At 34.9% G+C, this 21,476-nt stretch overlaps 1 protein-coding gene across 24 annotated transcripts in view; it reads left to right on the top strand.

The window, feature by feature from the left end:
- NRXN1 (neurexin 1) overlaps positions 1 to 21,476 on the top strand; it is a 1,142,110-nt gene that overhangs the window by 495,308 nt on the left and 625,326 nt on the right. For 18 of the 24 annotated variants that reach the window (XM_021675796.2, XM_064364076.1, XM_064364070.1 and 15 more), the window contains 3 exons: positions 7,156 to 7,539; positions 14,355 to 14,558; positions 17,132 to 17,158. In XM_021675796.2, coding sequence (XP_021531471.1) covers positions 7,156 to 7,539; positions 14,355 to 14,558; positions 17,132 to 17,158 — 615 coding nt within the window. The remainder of the gene's footprint in view (positions 1 to 7,155; positions 7,540 to 14,354; positions 14,559 to 17,131; positions 17,159 to 21,476) is intronic. The other 6 variants (XM_021675805.2, XM_021675804.2, XM_064364083.1 and 3 more) reach the window with 1 other exon arrangement.

Below are 21,476 nucleotides of genomic sequence, written 5' to 3'. Positions count from 1 at the left end.
CTAGCCCCCCGTTTTTTGCATGTTTTACATCTGTGGATTCAATCAACTATGGCTTGAAAATAATTGGGAAAAAATTGAGTCTGCCCTGAAAATATACAGACTTTTTATCTTGTCATTGTTTCTTAAACAAGGCAGTGTAACTATTAACGCAGCATTTACATTATATTAGGTATGAGTAATCTAGTGATGATTTAAAATATATGGGAGTATGTGCATAGGTTATATGTAAATACTAAGCCATTTTATATCAGAGACTCAAGCCTCCATAGATTTTGGTGTCTCCAGGAGGTCCTGGAACCAATCCCCACAAATACTGAAGGATGAGTGCATATGCGTATTCACATTCCTATAACAGGTAAACTTCTCATTATAAATGAATAAATAACATTTGATTATTATTGGCATCCATATTGGCAGAGCTACGTAGGAAGTATTTCATGCCCTGTGATAGGTACTTTCTCAGAGGAAATTAATAACTTGGCATCTTATTTTATACACTGGTGTTATTAACTTAGTAAATATCAGTCAAACTTGGGAAATGAAACCACCCTCTGTAAATCTATCAAATCTCCTCTTTGGGCTTGCCTAGCTAAGGGGCAGACCCTGGACTATGGCATGAGTTGCACCCTAAGGAGATAGGCAGTTAACTGACCACACTCAGCCCTAGTGACCCTTACTGTGGAAAGCTGAGTGGAAATCTGTGAAACTTCTGCAAAGTAGCATTTCAGTTGCTGTAGAATGTTATTTGATTGACATTTACAACCTTCCAACATTGTGTATGATCATGTTTAAAATACATATGTGTCTGTACATCGCTATGAATGTGTATGTGTGTTTATATATGTGCATTTATTAATACTTGTTGTGTTTAATACATAAATACGTGCTTTTGGTGAATATGTTCAGGCAATTCAAAAATCTACCTAAGTGAAGAGTTCCCTTTACCTCACAATTCCCTCATTAATTTACTCTGTTCTTCATAGATAACTACTAAAATAATTTAGCATTGAAAAATTCCCAGGTCTTTTTCTAGGCATCAATATCTTTATTAATATGTTCACACATATAAAATAATTATGCAGCTTATTTTCCATAACCAAGATTATAGTTTACCAATTCCTATGTGTCAAAAAACTTACAGAGAGCTTTTTCTGTGCCATTCTTTGTAGTAACATCATATATACCTTAGCTTGAACAAACTAATATTTAGTTATTTCTCTATTGAAGACCAATTAAATTTTTACTTTTTTAAACCTTCACGGTTTTAAACTAGTTTACAGATAATGCCTTCATACATGAAATCTTTGTGTATATTGGTCAGAGTATCTCTAGGATTGATGGTGAGAACTGGGATTACTGGATTAATTGTATTTTTAATTTTGAAAGATAATGACAGTTTACTAACTGCTGTTTCAATTTACATTCCTATCTACAGTAAATGAGGTGCCTTTTCCTCCTTATTCTTTCCAATACCAGATAATATTAAACTTTTAAGTTTTTGTCATAAGATTTCTGTTTGAATACATTGGTTTAATTCCTGAAGTTCCCAGCTCACAGATTAATCAAGTAAGCAGAAAACAGATGGTAATAAGCAGAGAACAGAATATTAATATGGTATTTTTGTTTTGTTTTCAAATACAGTTAATTTTATTTCTGTATAAACCTCACAGCTGATAGTGGTTTTAAAAAAGATACAGAAAAACTTTAAAAAACACTCATAATCACACTATCGCCAGATCCCCACTGTTAATATTTTGGTTCTTTTTAAAAATTATTTTATGAGAATCATATATTTTACATTATACCCTATTATCAATGTTATATTCTGTTTTTATTACTTATATTGTACCTTTTTAATTGAGTTTGAATTTGGTAATAGACTAGGAATTTGGCAAGTAAATTTGTAACTCTAAAATCTGATTCTTTCGTATAGGGACAGATGGAGCAATGATGTATAGACAAAATTGATATTAATTTAAACAATTCATTTAAGCAGTAGTTTAAAATTGTTTATCCAAAAAGGAATCTCAGGAATCCATCTAGTGAATTCCTTTATTTTGCATAAGAGCCACATTGAAGCCTAATGAATCTGTCCTTTGGCTAAGCTTGCCAGCTGGTTGGCTGAAGAGCTAGAACATCTGATCTTCTCACCAGGGAAAGGGCCTCCTTACTACAGCACACATTTTCTACTCTTCATTTCCTTGTAATTTAAACTTTTGAAGTAATTTAACTCTTGACATCAACCTATTTTAAATCTCACCTTCACTCCCTGTTTCTTCTCACCCTGTAATCTTATGGAAGTATACGAGCCAGTAAATATGGGATAGAAAAATTAATGGAAACTACCTCAGTACGTGTTAAAAGTCATTTCCACTTTTATAAATAAGAGCCCTTTTAAACAGTTTTTTTAACCTTTGCATACAATTTTACAAGAAAGATAAATTTATTACTTATTTATGAATATTCTTAAATACTATCTTGTCTGCTTATCGACTTTGTTTTACCTTTTGCATGTGTCATGAAAAAAACACCTTTAAATATAAGAATATAATGTGATGCAGTTTCTACATTAAAATTATAAAAGTCATATGTGCACAAATAATTTATTTTTTAGTTGAGATCCCATTCCTTTAAAAAGTAAAATAGCATAGTAGGGTACTTTGGATTCTTAAATAATGAAGCATGAAACACTGATCTGTATAAGTTCTCAAATATAACTACTGTTCCCCAATTTTAACAGCCTGAACATAACAATGTTTACATAAAATATTTAGTTAATTTACCAGAAACTTCAAATATAATTATAGTAGAAGGGGTAGAAGGTATGAAAGAACGTACCTATTCAAAAAGGAACATGTCAATATTTGTAGTTCCTGGAAGAAGATAGAGGGATGACCCATTAATATATTCAGATTTTTGTTTTCTCTTAAGATTGTATTTATAAAATTTATTTACCTCAACCTTGGGAAAATTCTCATTTTCCATTGATATATAGAGTTTGGCAACTTCTCAATTGTCTTCAATTATCAATGAACCAGGTTTAAATATTAATTTGATGTGTTCTTTGTAACCACTGATTTCATAACTCAATTATAATAAAATAAGCATATGGGAACATTAATATTTGAATTTCACTATGCTCATATGTATGAGTTAAATTGGTTTAAACTAATTCGAATTCTGTGATGACTCTTTTGCTAGGTGACTATGTTTTTTGATTCATATCCATAATAAAAATCATTAGGGAGATCTGGGATTCAAATCCCTTACTGGAAATGTGTCCATTTCAGGACACATGTTTAGTCTAAAATATAAATTTGTATTTGCATTTGTCTCAGTAATGAAATTTAATTATTATTTCAAACCATTTTTACTCCATGAATTTTCAAAATATAAAAATAATTGTTTCCATCCCACTTGAATTAAGTTCTTTACTTTCTGATTATGTGCCATCTCTTTTACAAAGATTTTCTAAAATACAAGTTCATATGGATTAGCAAAGCATATAGATAAAATGAAACTTGATTTTCAGCCCTATTTTCTTCATCCTATGTTGTCTGTTTGCATAATTTTCCAATGGCTGGTATCTGATACATCCATTTGCCTGATGTGTCTTCTTAACTTTGAATCCAGAGCTCAATTTAACTTCCAGTCTTTCTTGGATTATATTTGAATTAAAGGTAAGGCTATATTCCTTTTCTTTCTGTCCCATATTTTGTTGCTTGTTCTTTCTATGAGAACTCTAAAATTGTCTCTCAGAGGAACAGTAAGGAACTGTGAGAGAAACTTACTCTTCACGATAGTAACTCTTAAATCTGCTTTTTTTTTTTTTTTTTTTGTACTGTGAGTTACAACTTTTCAGCTGGTGCTGAAATCTATTTGATGGTCCAACATTTATTTTAGTAAAATAATGTAATGAGAGATAAAATATCAAAGTGGCTCAGAGGCAGTGGAGTTAAATTTTTTTTCTTTTAAATACTTGTTTCTGTGTGTGCATGTGTGTGTAAGTGTGCAGTGGGATACTTAAAAATTGTGATCTTTATGACTGTGATCAGAAAACTCTAGTCTAATGAAAAAGTTATAGTAAGAATCTTACTCGTCTATATCATCAAGCACATTCATAAAAAAACTTACATGAACTTTCTTACAGTACTTTACTCAAAGCAAGCACTAACACACCATAAATAAAAATCAAGAGACACAATTAATCCATCCTTACTGTCAGACAGACTGTCAGGAATGATTGTCTAAACCACAGGGCAGTTTTGCCCCTGAGAGTGAGTACAGATACAGTGCACCAAGGTGTGGAAACTACATGGAAGAGGTGGAGAGAGTGAGTTGTGGAAGCCACTGAATTTCCTTGTCTCAGGAATCCTCCAGGAATCGCCTTTCTGTCAGAATTATAATACCCTGAGTAGGGACAATTCAGTCTTTCCAAGGGCTTTTCTTTTACCCGCTTCTGAGCTGAATAAAAAGAGCATATGGGAAAACATACCTACATATGCATTACATATATATGTATATTTGGATATATCCACACTCTTGGAATAGTTTGTCATTGTTCATTTGCTAAGTCCTGTGTCTCCTAACATTTCCTCTCAATAGTGGATATTCAGTTTGTCAAATCCTCAAAAATTTATTGCTTTTAGGAAGTCTTATTGAACTAATTGGAAAACAGAGTAACATCCCTCTCTCTTTTATCTTAAGAACATATCACTTTGGCCGGGTGCTGTGGCTCATGACTGTAATCTCAGCACTTTGAAAGGTCAAGGTGGGCATATCACTTGATTCCATGAGTTTGAGACCAGCCTGGCCAACATCACAAATCCCCATCTCTACTAAAAATACAAAAATTAGCCAGGTGTGGTGGCATACACCTGTAATCCCAGCTATTTGGGAGGCTGAGGCACGAGAATTGCTTAGACCAGGAGGCAGAGGTTGTATTGAGCCAGATCCTGCCACTGTACTCTTGAAATGGTATTATTTATTATAATACTTTTGAAATGGTATTATTTCATACCATTTCAAAAATGGTATGAAATAATTCAATTTTATTACTGAGACAAATGCAAATAGAAATTTATATTTTAGATTAAACATGTGTACTTGTGTGACAGAGCAAGTCTCTGTCTCAGAAAAAAAAAAAAAGAACTTGTCACTTTGTTCATTGCATGTAACTCTTCGCTTTCCATGATATGTGCTTTTTAAAGTGTCCACCTTTCCTTTTGTCATTAATAGACACTCTCATCTTATTCTACCTTACATTAGCTACTTCAGAGAATACGGACCATCTGTTTATTCACTTCTTAGGTATTTTGAATAGTGTCATATACAAAATGATGCTTTGAAAATACATGTAACGATCGCTCTATTTGAAATAGAAAACAGTCCCCATTCTATCTCAATATTACAAATTTTATTTCCTCAAAATGCCATTCTTTATATTTTTCTAAATAGGATTTTATGATGCCCATATATTTCTAAATGAGAGTTTTCTTCTAGACACTTGTACAAATGTGAACAGTAAAAATGCTTTGTTCTTTTCCCTTTTACCTGCTTCCCTAGGAAATCTCTATTTTGCTCCCCTCATTGGAATGCCAAAATAGCAATGCCTTTGAGTGTTTCTCCCCTAGGAGCTTTTTTCTTTTCTTTCTGTGAAAGTCTAGAGAGACAAATATCCTCGTAATGACTCGGCCACCTGAGCAGTATCTGTCAGTGCATCCATGCCCTTCTCCTTCACAAAGGCAGATCCCATTACACTGCCCAGATCCAAGGGGGCCCTTCTGCTGGGATTTGGAATACTCCTGGGCACAATGTCGGTGCCCGCAGACTTACATCCTTAGTTAGATGTGTGTTTTCGCTTGGGGCGGGCCTTTGGTATTCTGTGTAGCAACTGAAATGCAACTCCCTACACACACCCTACCCACCCTCCACTTCCTCTTTTTGTCCCTACTTCTGTACCACACCTCCCGTCTCCAGGCGTCTCTTCCCTAAATCCCTGAGGTTATATGCCCATGCCCCAGCATGCTCTCAGACCTTTTCTAATACTGTTTCTCTCATCAGACTCTTCCTATCTTGCCTTATAATCTAGAGCTGAAAAACAAATCTGGGATAATGTGGTTATGGATCCATGTGGTGTTCTGTTTGGGTATCATAGTTGTATTTTTTACATAGTTATTTCTGAAAATAGAATATTGGTGGAATTTTTGGGAATCTGACAGTATGTATGGCAGTTTTGATCAGGAATGTGCTTTTGATCTTTCTTTTATTTTTCATAGATTCCACTAATATTTTTCTGTGATCCTCAAATGATCCTGTGTAGATGAATACCTGCTTATCCTATACTTAGGGCTTAGAGACCTGTGTATTTATAAACCAATAGATTTTTCTCCTTAACATTTGGAGTAAGAGAAAGAAAGCCTTATTAATTTAAATAAATAACTAGTTTGGTTTAAAAATAAACAATCGATTTTGCTTGATTCTTTTACTGAAATACAATAATAAACATTTATGCAATGCTTATTATAAACCATGAACATTACTAGTATTATTTTATTCAACACTCAAAGCAACCTTATCAAGTCGGTAATATTATTATGCCCATATTATGAATAAGGGAAACAAAACCATATAAGTTAGTCAGTAGGTTTATACAGCTAGGATTGATGAAGTTAGCTTTTGATATAGGTGATCTATCAAACCATTGTGCTCAGAGTAATCAAGGCAGTTAAAATAGGAACATAAAATCTTTCCTTAGTTTGCAGATGAACATTATCTTTGAAAACAAGCACTAACCAAGAGGAATCTGACTTTCTTCTAGAGACTGCTGTAGAATGACCGTTTATTTATGTTTAATGCATGTATACATGCATTGGCTGAACTGTTAGAGGCTGTCAAACACTATTTGTTGGCTGTACACTTTGGTTTTCATTCTCAAGTTCAAATGCAACCATTTGGTTAGTCTGCCTTATTTCTCAAGTTATTTAATTCCACAGATTTCTTAATTTCTCTGGGAAATATCAGAAAGTGGGTATAGAAAGAATAATAATTGTCTGCCTTCAAGGACTTCACCATTAAGCAGATGAAAGAGAGAAAGGTAATAAGAACACGTTGGTGCTTTTTAAAGACCTGTGTATTCTTCTCTCTTTGCAATAGGTACCATTTCTGTCAACACATTGCGTACTCCCTACACTGCTCCTGGTGAGAGTGAGATTCTGGACCTGGATGATGAGTTGTACCTGGGGGGCCTACCAGAAAATAAAGCTGGCCTTGTCTTCCCTACTGAGGTGTGGACTGCTCTGCTCAACTATGGCTACGTGGGCTGCATCAGGGATTTGTTCATCGATGGCCAAAGCAAAGATATACGGCAAATGGCTGAAGTTCAAAGCACTGCTGGAGTGAAGCCCTCCTGCTCAAGGGAAACAGCAAAACCGTGCCTTAGCAACCCTTGCAAAAACAATGGCATGTGCAGGGATGGGTGGAACAGATATGTCTGTGATTGTTCCGGAACAGGCTATCTTGGCAGGTCCTGTGAGAGAGGTAGGATTCTAAAACCCTGACAGCCAACTCCCTGAGATGAAAAGTATATTAACTGTTGACCTCAAACCTGAACTGACCATTGAAACATAATGTATACTCTACTGAATTAAATTCTGTTTGTTTAAGCTGAGCAGCCATACCTCACATAGATTAGTAATGAACACTTAATGTTTTTCAAAGAGCTTGGTTCTGAAAGGACACCACTCTTAAGTATAATGCAGGAATAGAAATTTTAATCTTTAGTATCCTCTAGAGTATGAGCCTAAGATGTATTACAAATAATAACTGCTGTCTCTTTTGCCCAGTTTTTAACTTCAAAACACTAGACAGGAAAAGAGGCATGAATTAGACATACCAATGGCTTCTAGTGCTGATACCCATGCTAAGAAATAGCATTTGAGGCAAGCTAAGCTGTGAGTTGCAAGGTCCCCAATACAACTGGGTGAGACTTAAGTTAGCCTGCTCATTTCACTTCGGTCAACTTACAAAAGTGGCAGTATCCTCTCTGAAAAGTAAGCTGACTTTCAGTCACCTAAGGTGCACCAACGTTTTTGGAAATGTACCCTAACAGAGAAAGTACTTACCTCTGGCTGGGACCTAACCAGTTGCAGAGGATTAATTTACCAATTTGCTATTAAGGCTTAGCTGTGCCTATTGAAGTTCTGAGCAGGTGCCACCTCTCTTTTTGTAACAGGAGGCAAACCTACATTTAGTTTTTCTTCTCCTCTCACATTAAAAGAAACGGAATGAGGATTCGAAGAAAACTGAAGGATAATAGCTGTCCCAGTTGGTCTGCAGAACAGGCTAAAGGAATAAACAGCAGAATAAATAGTTCTAGGCTTATTTTTCCATCGACCCAGTGTTTCAGATAAATGCTTTAGTCACTACACCCATTGTCACTTATTTTCAACAATGGAACTAAAAATCAATAAGAAAAAATATTGATGAGTTGTTCCATTGTTCTTACCTGTTACAAACAACATTGCTTTATTACGTATTTAGCCTAAAAGTATCTGGCATCTATTTTTAAGTTATGAATATTTATTGCTTTCCTTTTTTTATTCCTGAAATAGTTTAATTCATTTTGCCTAAAACCTCCTAGGAAAAATGGGGTTATTTTGTGAAACCCAAAATTGAAATGTGATTTTGGTTGTTTATCTTAAAAAAGAGGTCCATCAACTTATTACTTCTATGATTAATATTAAAAAATATAAATATTTAGTAGTAATATATTAATCATGTATTAAACTGCTTACCAGATGCTATTATTATTGTGTGTCATGCAATTATATGGGTCAATAGATGGCTATTTTATCACATAGATATAGATATATTCATTCATTCTCCTTATCATAGGACCTAACTGCAATTTCTGTGAATTGTCAATACAACTTAGCTATTTCTGTATCATTTAGTTAGTATGGAGTATATTCTTTATACATTTCCTCTTTGCATTTTGCTTCTCCATTTTAGTTTGTTTGTTTAGTTTTGTTTTTGGAAATTGCCAAAATGATGAAAAATTATAGCAAAGCTTGCAAGGTACAGTATGGTTAGGCATATATGAGATTAGCGACTTGCATGATTTCAGGTTTTATTTTAATTTTATCACTCAGAGAGCTGCCAGTTATTCTGATGCCTCTTAGTTAAGTGAAGCTGGAAAAGGGTGTAACTCAACTGTCACATGAATTACGGAAGCTTTCAGTTAAATATGCGTGGTGTACCACCCTGTGGCAATATTCTGCTACTACATATGGCAAAAATAAAAATAGAAATTGTAGACCTTTCAGAGCCAGCAAGAGAGAGAGGAAATATTTATGTATTGCTATCATTAGAAAAAGGGGCAGCAAGCATATGTAGATTTGTAAATGAGAATTTTATAGCAAACTTCATCATCGGGATTCAGCATACATTTTTATCTGATAGGAGGCTGGAAGTTTCTGTTGATTTCTTTGCCTCCAGGTTGGCTGTATACTGAGGAAAAATGGTCATTTTGGGGTGGTTCTTATTACTGGACTACCCAAGTGTATTGTGAGAGGTCTTTGCTTTTCAGAATTAATTTTCTTGCTCACGTTAGGGTGCCTCCTGAGAGCAAGGGAAATGTGTGAGGGTTGTCATGCTCAATATCACAAAAGTTGGCTTCTTTCCAGCTCCTAGCTATTATGTCCTGGTTCAGTTAATTCAACATCATGCCTGAAACTCTGAGTTTCCAATTTAAAAGAAGGGGCTTTGACTGAGTTTCTTCTCCAGACACATATTGGTCACATAAGGCTGTTGTTGATCAAATAAGAGTTCACAAGTCCTGAAGTTTTTTTTTTAAGGAGCACTTTTAAAGTTTTTTTTTATTATTGAGCAAAAATTAATAATATATAATTTATGAAGATAAGTATTCAAAGTAATTAAAAAGCATGTTCAAGTCCTTGGACTTAGAAAGTTCAGCATGGAAAAATTATGTTACAGTCGTATTATAGGAGATGTTTATCCTGCTTAGGGAAGCAAAGGAGTTTATAAGAAAGAACAAAATACTTGCTAACTTAGGCAAATAAGAAGATGATATTTTGTTTTACATGTATTGATTCTATAAGAAGGAGTCGTATGGAAATAATATTCAATGAATAAAAGTTAAATTTAGCATCTTCCCTTCTGCTTTATTTTTAATAAAACTGAGAATTTATGGAGACTTGATTATATAAAATTCATTCTCAGTTATATGTAAGAATAAGAGCATTGATATAATCAGAGGTCTACTTTATACTGTTCGTTAAAATTTTAACAGATGGAGGGACAGCTGTCAGAGCAATATAATTTGGCTGCCTGTCTGATCTTCATCGTTGATCACAATATGTGCCTGCCTTTCGGCAGAACTGAGCACAGGTGTACACTTTAGACTGCAACAAAGAATAATGCAGAAGAGCAAATTTATCAAACTTAATGATAAGGGAGAAGGAGATATAGAAGACAAAGTTGAAACTGTTTTTCTCCTCCAGTGGGAAGTATTATACTGGAATTAGCCTTTTAAAGAATTATTGTATGTTTTAAATGACGAAATAATTTTACTAATGTTCAAGGATGCTGCCAAATAGCATAACCTTCAAATGTCAGAATGTTGTTTACCATTTATTTGGCAACTCTAGACTACAACCCTGAGCATTTTCCATTTCTTGTCTAATTAAACATTAGCTCTAATTATGAGGAATCATTTAGGCTTTCATTTGTCGTTTATCAACAAGTTATTTTCATACTGAGAATTATTTAAAATGACACTCAGGGACACTCAAGTTTTATTGCTTTACTGTGTTATTTCAGTCCTGCAGCTTTTTGGAGAAAGTTAAAGGCTAATTATTCTGATTACATTTTCTTCTCTGGATTATATTTCACACTATATTTATGATCCATTGTCAGTCATCTATATTTCTAAAAGGAGGCACCCCCATTTAGTTTTCAATCAAATTAAGCTACTTTTCATAGAAGAATATAAGATGATTTCTAAAATATGATTATTCAATAATAGAGCCTAACTGTACAGATTAAATAAAGAGGAGAAAGCGAACACTGTTTTCATCCTCTTATCTGTATGATACTGAAGTAACTGAACACATGATAATGGCTTTTACACTTTTATTCAGGTATTTGTTACTTTATAGATATGAGTCATGATTGGCTAGTTTAGGAAAAGTAAAAGCAAAGATCAAAGTTCCTTTAAAATTATACCACAAGCATTTTTCTCTCTAGAATTCACTCTAACTTTACACTCAGGTTTTAATTATATCTTGAACAACAGCAGTTTGATTACTTGCAGTAGCCTGTGACTGCTGGGATTGTACTCGCATTTGGGAAACTTCTTACCTAATTGGAAAAAATATGATACGGAACTACTATATTTTTGAAGACCATATTTTATTTTATCACAGCCTAGGGCATTGCCTAACCATGAGGCCTCTATTTTGATAAATAGGCACTGCCCTAGCCTGTCTTCTACAGCCCAGTTTTGGCCTTCAAAGTAGACTTTATTAAATATTTTGCTCACGCACATTACTGAAATTAGATTTCACTTGCAATAGCAGAATAAATACATAATTTCTTTGGTAAGCATTTAAGCTTGGTATTCAAATTGAAATTAGCTCACTATATATGTGTGTGTACGTGTGTGTGGAATTATTGATTCAATTAATATTTATGGAGGCTCTGATGTGGACCGTCATTCTGGGGGCACTTGCTGCTGATAGAGTAATGCATATGAGAGATTGATCTCTGCCCTCAAGATACTTGTATTCTAAAGAGCAAATACAGATAATATTATACAAACAACAAATGGTCATTAAAAAAATGAAATGGTGAATAGATATTGAATAACTGGAACGGATAGCAGGCCTCTCTGGAGTAACATTTGAGCAGAGGCCTAAATGCTGAAAGAACCAGCTATTTAAAGATCTGGGTTGAAACATTTTTAAACAGAAGGATCTAAAAGTGCAGACACTTCAATGAGAGCATGAAATTGGTGTATCTGGAGCTCACTGAACAAGAAGTGGGAGATACTTAAAGCTGAGGCCAGAGAGATGGGGTGGGGCCAGGGTCACACTGATCTTTACAGATTAAAAAAAGTGGAAACACGGTTAAGGGAGCTATGACAGTGGTCTAGGTGAGAGATGAGAGCAGAGTCTGAGGCACATTAGTGGCAGAGGTGAGCAACAGTCAATTCAGAATATGGATTGGAATTAGAGCCTATAAGACTTCCAGACTTGCAGATCTATTGGACATGGCAGAGAGAGTAAGAGAAATCAGAAAAGTTTAGGTCTGAGCAATGGGATTATCACATTTACTGAGATGGAGAAGATTGAAGAAAGAGCATGTTTTGAGTTTGTTCATTTTCAGAGGGAGTGAATTAGGAGTTTAGTGAGGTGCCTATCATATTCCAATTGAGAATTTTCAATAGGCAATGGATGTTAGAGCTTAGGAGAGAAGTCAGAACCCTTAATAAATATTAGAGGAGTGAGCATATGAGTTGACTGAGATCTCGTAAGTCAAGAGGTAGATGGAAAAGAGAAGGGAGCTAACCTAAGCAGGGAGACCTGTAACCCTCCGTCCTTAGAGAGGTTCTGGAGGCTCACTTAATCCCATGAGGATGACAAATAATGATTAAAGTCTTACAGAAACAGTACTTGACTTTCTGAAAGATAAATTTGCAAAACCACAACTCTGAATATACTCCTAATGCTGAACACTGTTGTATTAGTAAAGTTAATTGTTATGCCATGTGAGTAGGCAAAAGAATGAGAATTTCCTGGTTCATTTTAATTCCAGGTAGTTTTTCTTTATTAAGTGATATCCTGAGTTATTGGAACCAATGAGAAAGCAAATAGATTCATGCTTGTTTCACAGTGTTCCACTACTATAATAATAGTGTTTAACACTAAGGAGTATTTCTTAGAGCCATCAGGCTGTCATCAACAGTGTTTCTCTTCACTTCTTTGTGTGTTTAAGACAGTACTAAGCAACTTCCCTATTGATGCCATCTACCGTAGTTTTCTAACAAACACCCTCACAAGTTTCCAGTCCCACCCCATGCTTATTTAGTGTAGCAAAGGTACAACATTATTGCTTTGGGTGACAACTTAACGTATTCAGGACACCAGGGTTGTGCTTATACATGATATTTAAAGTTACTCCCCTTCTATAAGTTCACCTTAAAAGAAAGTAACAGTTTAAGTCTTCTTAAAAGATTACCTTGTTAAACATAATGTCTCTAAATAAGCATTATCTGTTGTTTGGTAATATCAGTTTTTCTTTTGAACATCAACTTTGATAAAGTATTTGCCTAATTCCTATAGTTAAGCCATATTTCTTTCTTTTCTTTTAAAAATAATTCTATCAGGGCAGAGATAATGAAAACAATGATGATAGTCACTTCTCCTAGAACTACATGCTTTTAGGCATTAGAAGTCTTCTGGCAGTACCCTCTCTTTGTGCAGTTGAAGAATTCAGAACCAAGGCAAGGTTGACTAATTCCACAGAACTAGTCAGTGGGCTCACCATACATAAACATGCATTGAAAAGTTGCTGGAGGCTGGGCACAGTGGCTCGTGCCTGTAATCCCAGCACTTTGGGAACCTGGGGTGAGAGGGTCACTTGAGCCCAGGAGTTTGAGACCAGCTTGGGCAACAAAGAAGACTCATCTCTAGAAAAAAGTCTTAGTAATAAACTAGCCTGGCATGGTGGCGTGTGCCTATGGTTTCAGCTACTCAGAAGGCTGAGGTGGAAAGATTGCTTGAGCGTAACCCAGAAGGTCATGGCTGCAGTAAGCTGAGATCCTGCCACTACACTCCAGCCTAGGGGATGGAGCTAGACCTTGTCTCAAACAAGCCACAACAACAACCAAAAAAGAAGAAGAAAAAAAAAAAGAAAACCAAACCAAACAAACAAAAAAATAGCCCCACAAAAGTTGTTGGTGTTTCAAACTAAGCTCACAATGTGGCTTTACAAAAGAACGTGATCTTTGCTCTTGAGAAGGGGGACAACATGATCAAACACTCAAATCTAACATGATTAATGCTATAGGTAGACAGTGCTGTAGGAACAACAACAACAAAAAAGAAACTGCTGGTATCTCTGTTTCTGGGCTTTAGCAAATATCTCACAAGAGAAGTCCTCTATTGTGACTTCTCTTTACGGCTTACAATTTTGTTTATTTCTGAAGAAGATGAATTGATATTATTGTATTGTGTTCTAGAAGTCTTTGATAATAAATGATCCTTTTCCTTTTTAAAGTATTAATGCACTAAACCATCCGAGAACTTATTATATTCATTTTCCATCTCTAGAGGCAACAGTTTTGAGCTATGATGGGAGCATGTTTATGAAAATTCAGCTTCCCGTAGTCATGCACACGGAGGCTGAGGATGTGTCCTTACGATTCCGATCCCAGCGTGCATATGGCATTCTGATGGCAACCACTTCTAGAGATTCTGCTGACACCCTCCGCCTGGAGCTAGATGCAGGGCGTGTGAAACTGACGGTCAATCTAGGTAACAACATGCCTTCCCCCATTGAACTAACACTTTTTACTTTTTGTTCAATTTTGCCTGCAAACATTGATCAAGTAGCCTGTTTGCCATGGAAAGTTAAACACCTAATGGTCTTATTTCCATCATTTGAAGTAATTTAGGTTTGGGGGGGCATCTTTTTATTTTTTTATTTTTTTTATGTTTAACATAACTTACTGTTTTGTGATTCCTACCACTGAGGATTCTTAAAAGAGAAGCCATGTCTGTCAGTGAGGTCAACTGAAAATACAAATTATAAAGCCTGGTGTTGCCTCCAGCTGAATCTTCGGTTGCTATATTCAATGACATTTGGATCAGTTATAGGTGACATCCTTGCAGATAAATAAAAACGTGTTTGCTTAGAAAAGATTTGCACAACATATCTAATTTCTACTTTGCTATCTAGATGAACAGTTACCTAAATTAACAGTTGTTCTTATTCTACTCCATGTGCTTCTCCTTTGAATAGTCACCTTTGTGGTACCCCATCTTTTCTGTTTTGGAGTACTGTGTGGTGGTATTTTGCTATCAAACAGCTATCCACAACCCTTCAATGCCCAAAGTCTGCGGCCCTTAGCAAACAGCCATGAGAACACTAGAGACACAGGCTCTTCTACAGAAAGATAATGCTTTCCTGCTTAATTGTAGCATTAAGAAAGACTCATTACAGTAAAACCTCACCAATCTGGATGAATTATGGGGGAAAACCAGGCTGAATTAGGAAAAAGTCTGAATTGCAGATTTTTAAAATTGTTTAAGCAGTTTTTTTTAAATTATACTCAAAAACATAACAGTTTGAAAAGTCTTACCAAGGAAAGGGCTCTCTAGGCTGATTTAAATGGTTGGATAAGAATTATTTGTGATTAGCACATTTTTTCATGCAAACTGTGCCACCAACATAAAGTATTGGAAATCAGTTTTCTTCCCAAACTTGGCTTTTCAAAATCTTATTTATGAGTTTAAAAAGTTTTAAGAGATCGTTGCTCATACCAAAGGAAGCATTAATATTCTGCCCAAATTTTCAGTATTATCATTAATTCAAAATAAGAGGAGTCAAAATTAATGAGGTTTTACTGTATTTTTGACAGTGTTAAACACACATAGATAGAAATGAATAAACAGAGGGAGAAAAATAAAATTCGAAACTATGTAGATTTACTCCAAAAAAAAGATTAATAAAATGTGATGAGGTAAGGCATTTGTGGAAACCCCACCTACATTTTCAAATTGTGCTGGGCAGAATGATAACTCATAAAATATAAAATTATCCCATTGGTAGCTTATTGCATATAATTATATTTAATTAATATTAGTGACAAGTTAAACAATAAGGTTAAAAAATACTACTTTAATAACGCAGAGCACTCTCATTTACTGTTCTGTTAGAGTACCCTCTAGTGACAATGACAGGTTACTACAAGCTAATCAAAACAAATGACCTAATTGCAAGCAGTAAAGCTGCTATTAGTCAAAGTGCAAACACTCCTGAGAATTTTCCAACAGCAAAGCATTCTGTAGAAAGAGTTGTGTAGGTGCTGGTCCTTGGCTGCTTGCAACCACTTTTCTGATGCGGTTGACGACACATGACAAACTCAGCTATATGGAAACAGAATCTAGGTTTCTATTTTTTATGTTCCTCAAAGGCATTAAATAATAAAACCAAAACCAACAAATATATATATAATAAACATGAAACATCCTGCATAGTCTTTTAAGAATAACCACTATAATTACAGTTTGTGTTACCCATGCTAGGCATTCTGTTCTTATGGCAACTACTTTTATATAAAGCAAGTGTTAGAATGGGAAAATCCAGAAAGGGAAAATCAAGGGAAGCATGACACTTATTACATAGAGATGACATCGTTAGCTCCTCAGAGAGGCATAGGCTTGTGTGCTTTGAATAACGACTACTCCTTAGCCACCAGAGTTTCTAAAGGAAACATACAGTTGTTTCTTTCCTCCTCCAATTAACACAAGGTATGGAATCCAGCCAACATCTGGCAATTATCTTTTTATGCCCAAGCAAATAAAATTTAAAAACAAACCAAAAACCATTAGGATAAGAGAAGAATAATTTTAACTTGCTTTCCATTTGACCGCAGCAATTCTGAAGGATTCTGTTGGCCTTTGTGGGATATTAGATTTTGGAGGTCCAAGATGTCTGCGTCTAGCTGAACTTGCACTGTACCCCATTGTGACGGAGCACTTTTACATTTTGCTGAAAATAATGATATGTTCTTTCACAGATGGGGAGAGAGTTGCAGCCAGTCTAAGCCAAACATCTTTGACATTTAACAACTCTTTACTTCACTTAGATTTGTCACCATGTAGCTTTGTTTGAATTGGCCATTTTTAAAACCTTCTATTGTTTCTAATGTTAAACTTTTATAACAATACATCTGGGCTTTAAAAGTATGTAAAGAATAATGATATGGAGTGGCCAGATTTGCATGTGTCTGTCCCCGGAAGGGTGGACTGTAATTTTATTGGATGTCTGCAGCTATTACCTTGAAGGATGAATTTTCATTTTTCATCTATTCTTCCCCATCTAGATTGTATCAGGATTAACTGTAATTCCAGTAAGTGCCTATTCAAAATTTTTAAAATGTTATTCCTCCATTATGATGTAAGCTAGTCAAGATAAAAAGAGAGAGAGAGAGCAAGAGAAATGTGTTTATAAAAGTCATGAAGTCACTTTTGAAGTGTACCAGTCCATCATCTGGGTTGTAAAAATTCATTTTTAAATTTCTACAGCTGAAGACTTTCCCACTGCAGTTCCTACCTCTATGTGGAAAAAGAGGTGACAAGCATTTTGTAACAGAATGTGCCAGTACCTTACAGACCTTTAGATACTGCAAGTGGCATTTGTGGACTCCAGTTGTTCTCTTCATAACCAAATAGGAGAAAATATTGTGGATCTTATTTTCTTCTGTCTTTTTCTTTTAACTCAAATACCAAAAATGGTTAATTCCTCTGACTTCAAGTGTTACTATTAAATCCATCTAAAAAGTTTTACATAGACATAGAAAATTACTTGTCTAAAATGTTCTTCCTTGATCTTTAAGAATGTTTATATGATGAATTTTTACATCCTAATCATATCTCTGCAAAAATAACCAAAACCCTTCAAATTTGTGACATGCATGCAAACCGATGAGTCTGGAAAGATGTATGGACTGAGTTTTCTTTGAATTTGGACAACAGATCTGAAAGGATATAAGGACTGTGATTTTATTTTGAGTTGTAGCATTATCTTAAGAGTAAACTTATTTATTTCTTTACATAAATGCTCAGGTTTTTCTTTTCCAGGTTTTGCTGATCACATTAGGAAACCTCCAATGATCACAACACAAAGTCATTAGCAATTTAAACAAAATGGTTCTAACAAACTTCTAATCTCCTCTTGTCACACTAAAGAACTTTTTTTTATTTTCTTGGAACAATGCTGAATGTGAGTTGATGCAATCTACTCCCCAAAGCATTGGCAGTGTTTTCAAGTGGCAAGAAGGCATCCTCTGAGGAACATACAGAGGTCTTAAACTTGCAAAAGCAAAACCATTTTCCTAATAAAAATACATACACTTTCAAACACTGTGCCTCTTACAACTCATAATTGTATCCATGTATATTTAATATTCTTTTAAAAATAGCATTAAAATGAGTTTGTTCAATCACACCAATAAAAATGTAACAGAATCATGACTTATTAAAAAATAAGTTAATAAATTATAACCAATATGTCAGGCATTTAAAAACATCTCAAACAAAATAGGTCCTAAAAATAGCCTGTCAAAGCTCTCACAGAAGTGGAATTTTTCAAATATGTGTCATCTCTTCTCTAACTCTGTTACTTCCGTGCATTCCTAAAAGGAATACACATTTTGCACATCTAATACCAGGTCTAGTTTGCTTTCAGATCTGGGGCATAGGTGCAGGAAAATGGCAACTCACAAAATATTCTCTGCCAAAGCCAGATCTGTGCCTCACAGCAGCTGTAGGTTTTCTTGATCCCTCCTGTATCTTAGGAAATCCATGTGGGGACAATATTCCTTTCTAGACCTCTATCTTAGGTACTCCTTTTATTTTATTTATATGAAGCATGCAGCAAAGCATGAATTTTCAAATTTATAAAATGTATCTATGTAAACTATACAATTAATGAAAATTATTCAAATAACATGTGATTCTGTATTCTGTGGCTATAACAGTGAGTTTTTAAATGTATGTTTATAGTATAATTACTGCTGTTAGACTCATTTGCCATTTGGCTTATATCATGAGACTCTAGTAGTGAGGATAGTCTTATTTTTCCTCTGGATATTCCACAGAATAATAGCTTTGAGGACAAAGGTTTTTGCTGCTTAGTGAATTGTTTTCCCTTTTTAAAGAGTATGTGGTACTTGAATTAAATTAATCACGGTGAACTTCCAGTGTACACATCGGGCAGGACTGCACATGCCTTAACTTGACAGCAGTCACTGGAAGAAACATTACATGAACAGGTAACATTTTCATTTCCTTTGTCTCTGTTTTATTTGGGGAATAGGGGGCAGGTGTAGTGAGAAACCAAAGTTCCATAAAAAAGACTCACCTTTGAGGAAAAGGAGAAATTTACATACCAGATAATGCAAACCTAACTCACAGTGATTAAATGAGCAGCAATTTCTACTTGAAGTGCATTTTGTACTCAATAAAAACTAAATTAACAATATCTGTATCTCAGTATATCTTGCAGTTTAATGAAAGACTGATTTATTCCATGTGTCCTCTGTGAGCCATAGAGTTGTCTGAAACTAAGAAAATTAATGTGCATTTATTAAATTACAGCTGATAACACCACTATCTCTAAAAATTGTACCATACCTATGATATCAACTGTATTGTGAAATTAATGTGAAATACCTCAATTGATATCTTTTAAGAAAATCATCACAAGTAATATACAAAGTAAAACATAAAAGATTATCTTATATTAAAACTAATATTAAACTCTAAGTTATTAAGTTTGAATGGAAACTTCCCCAGAAACACTTTGCTACATTTACTTAAAATTGTACTGTTACTTCCTGTAGTCATTTTTGCATTCCCCACCCCACCACCAAGTTTACAGCATCTATACTTTATATGGAAAATATATACAGTGTCAGACTACCCAATCTTTGCTAGTGAAGAATGGGCAGTAGGTGAAAAGAGCAGAGGCTCCGGCTACATGTATTCAAACCTGCAGGACTGTAAGAGATGGCAGGTATGTTTCTTTTTCAGCCACTCCTGTGCCAGTAGTTTAGATGCAGTTACAGTCTTCCATGGACAGGGTAGGGCACAGCCCAGTGTTAAAATTTCCTCTGAGAAAGGGCCGATCGGAATTCCAAGCATTATCTCTGTCAGATTCCTTATTGTACCATTTTCCCCTGGGGGGGAAAAGCTGTCAAGCATTTTTAAATGTAAGAAAAGAGCCTCTTTTCATTTAAAAATAAAAAAGCTTATTTTCAGTTATAGATAGGGTACTTTCTCTAAAAAACTATCTCTGTGAATAAAGGCCATTTCAGTGCCAAATGTGTGTTCTGATCTTTCAGATTACAAACAAAGTGTGACTGTACACAATCCCAGACTAATCTCAGTTTATTGATGCTCATTAGCTTATATCATTGCTAAAGTATGTTTATTTGCAATTTGGGATTAGATTAAGTTCAGTGTTTCCAAATTCATGGGCTGCAAGGTCAGCACAGAAATGAATTATCCACGGCTCACCACTCTCTTCTGTAAAGGATAGGAATAAAAGGACAGTCAGATTACCCTTGCCTCCTCCATCATGATTCGATAATTTCATATGGAAGTTGCTAAAAGAGACACCATCATTTAATGCGGATAATTTCTTTCTTAGACAGTGATGGATACTTTAATAAAGGTAGATGGAAAGGGACTACAAAGTCACATTCTTTTAATATAAAAAGGAAAAACTACCGAATTAATGAAGGAACACAAATTGTAGACTATTTAAAAAATCATCAAAAAATCTGTACTAACAAAAACTAAATATTAACAAATTATTGCTGAAACCTTAAATCATTGAACAAGGTGCTTTTGTGACCAGCATGTGAATTATTTGTATAAGAAGATGAGTGTTTTACAGTTTCTAGCCTGGTCCATAGTATTAAAAGTCATTTAAAAATGATAACCAATGCAGAAAGAATTTTCTGTTGCTTGTGAAATTTTCTCAAGTGCATTATTAATAGGTTTTGAACAGGACATTAGTCTCATTCCGCATTCTTTATATCTGCCAAAGCACGTAGCCTAATGTCAATCTCAGAGTTATAGTAAAGGTCTCAATTTCAAGTTTGGTGCCCAATATTTCCAAACAATACATCCAGACTCATTAGGCTATGTGTTTCTACTTAATCTTTTGTGAAAATTTGGCTTTTTTTGTGACGTACTGCGTGATTAAGTAGTGCTTTTTTTTTTCTTTCTCTCTTCTCTGGTAACCTTAAAAATTGACAGTGCTATAATCTTTTGAGGTTTAAATCCATTGACATTTTGAAAACTAAACTTGCTCCTATCAGCTATAGGTAAGTCCTAGCTGTCATATTAGTAACTACTTTAAATATGCAGTGGATCCAGGGAGGCTTTTGTGTTTCTTGGTTTTGTTATTGTTTTCTATTCTTTTTGTTTTTCTAAATCAATGGTATAATTGTAGAATGACCTTCTTGTCCACTGGAAGGCTTAGGAACACTTCCTTTGTTTGTTTGTTTGTTTATTGAGATGGAGATGGGCTCTGTGATCTAGGCTGGAGTGCAGTGGCGCAATCTCAGCTCACTGCAACCTCTGCTTCCCAGGTTCAAGCAATTCTCCTACCTCAGCCTCCCGAGTAGCTGGAACTACAGGCATGCACCACCATGCCCG

Source organism: Aotus nancymaae, unplaced genomic scaffold (assembly GCF_030222135.1).
Source record: "Aotus nancymaae isolate 86718 unplaced genomic scaffold, 86718_ANA_hifiasm-v0.15.2.pri h1tg000057l, whole genome shotgun sequence".
In the NCBI taxonomy this organism is placed as follows: Eukaryota; Metazoa; Chordata; class Mammalia; order Primates; family Aotidae; genus Aotus; species Aotus nancymaae.
Note: the sequence above shows the minus strand (reverse complement) of the source record. Positions and strands in the feature narration are given on the sequence as shown.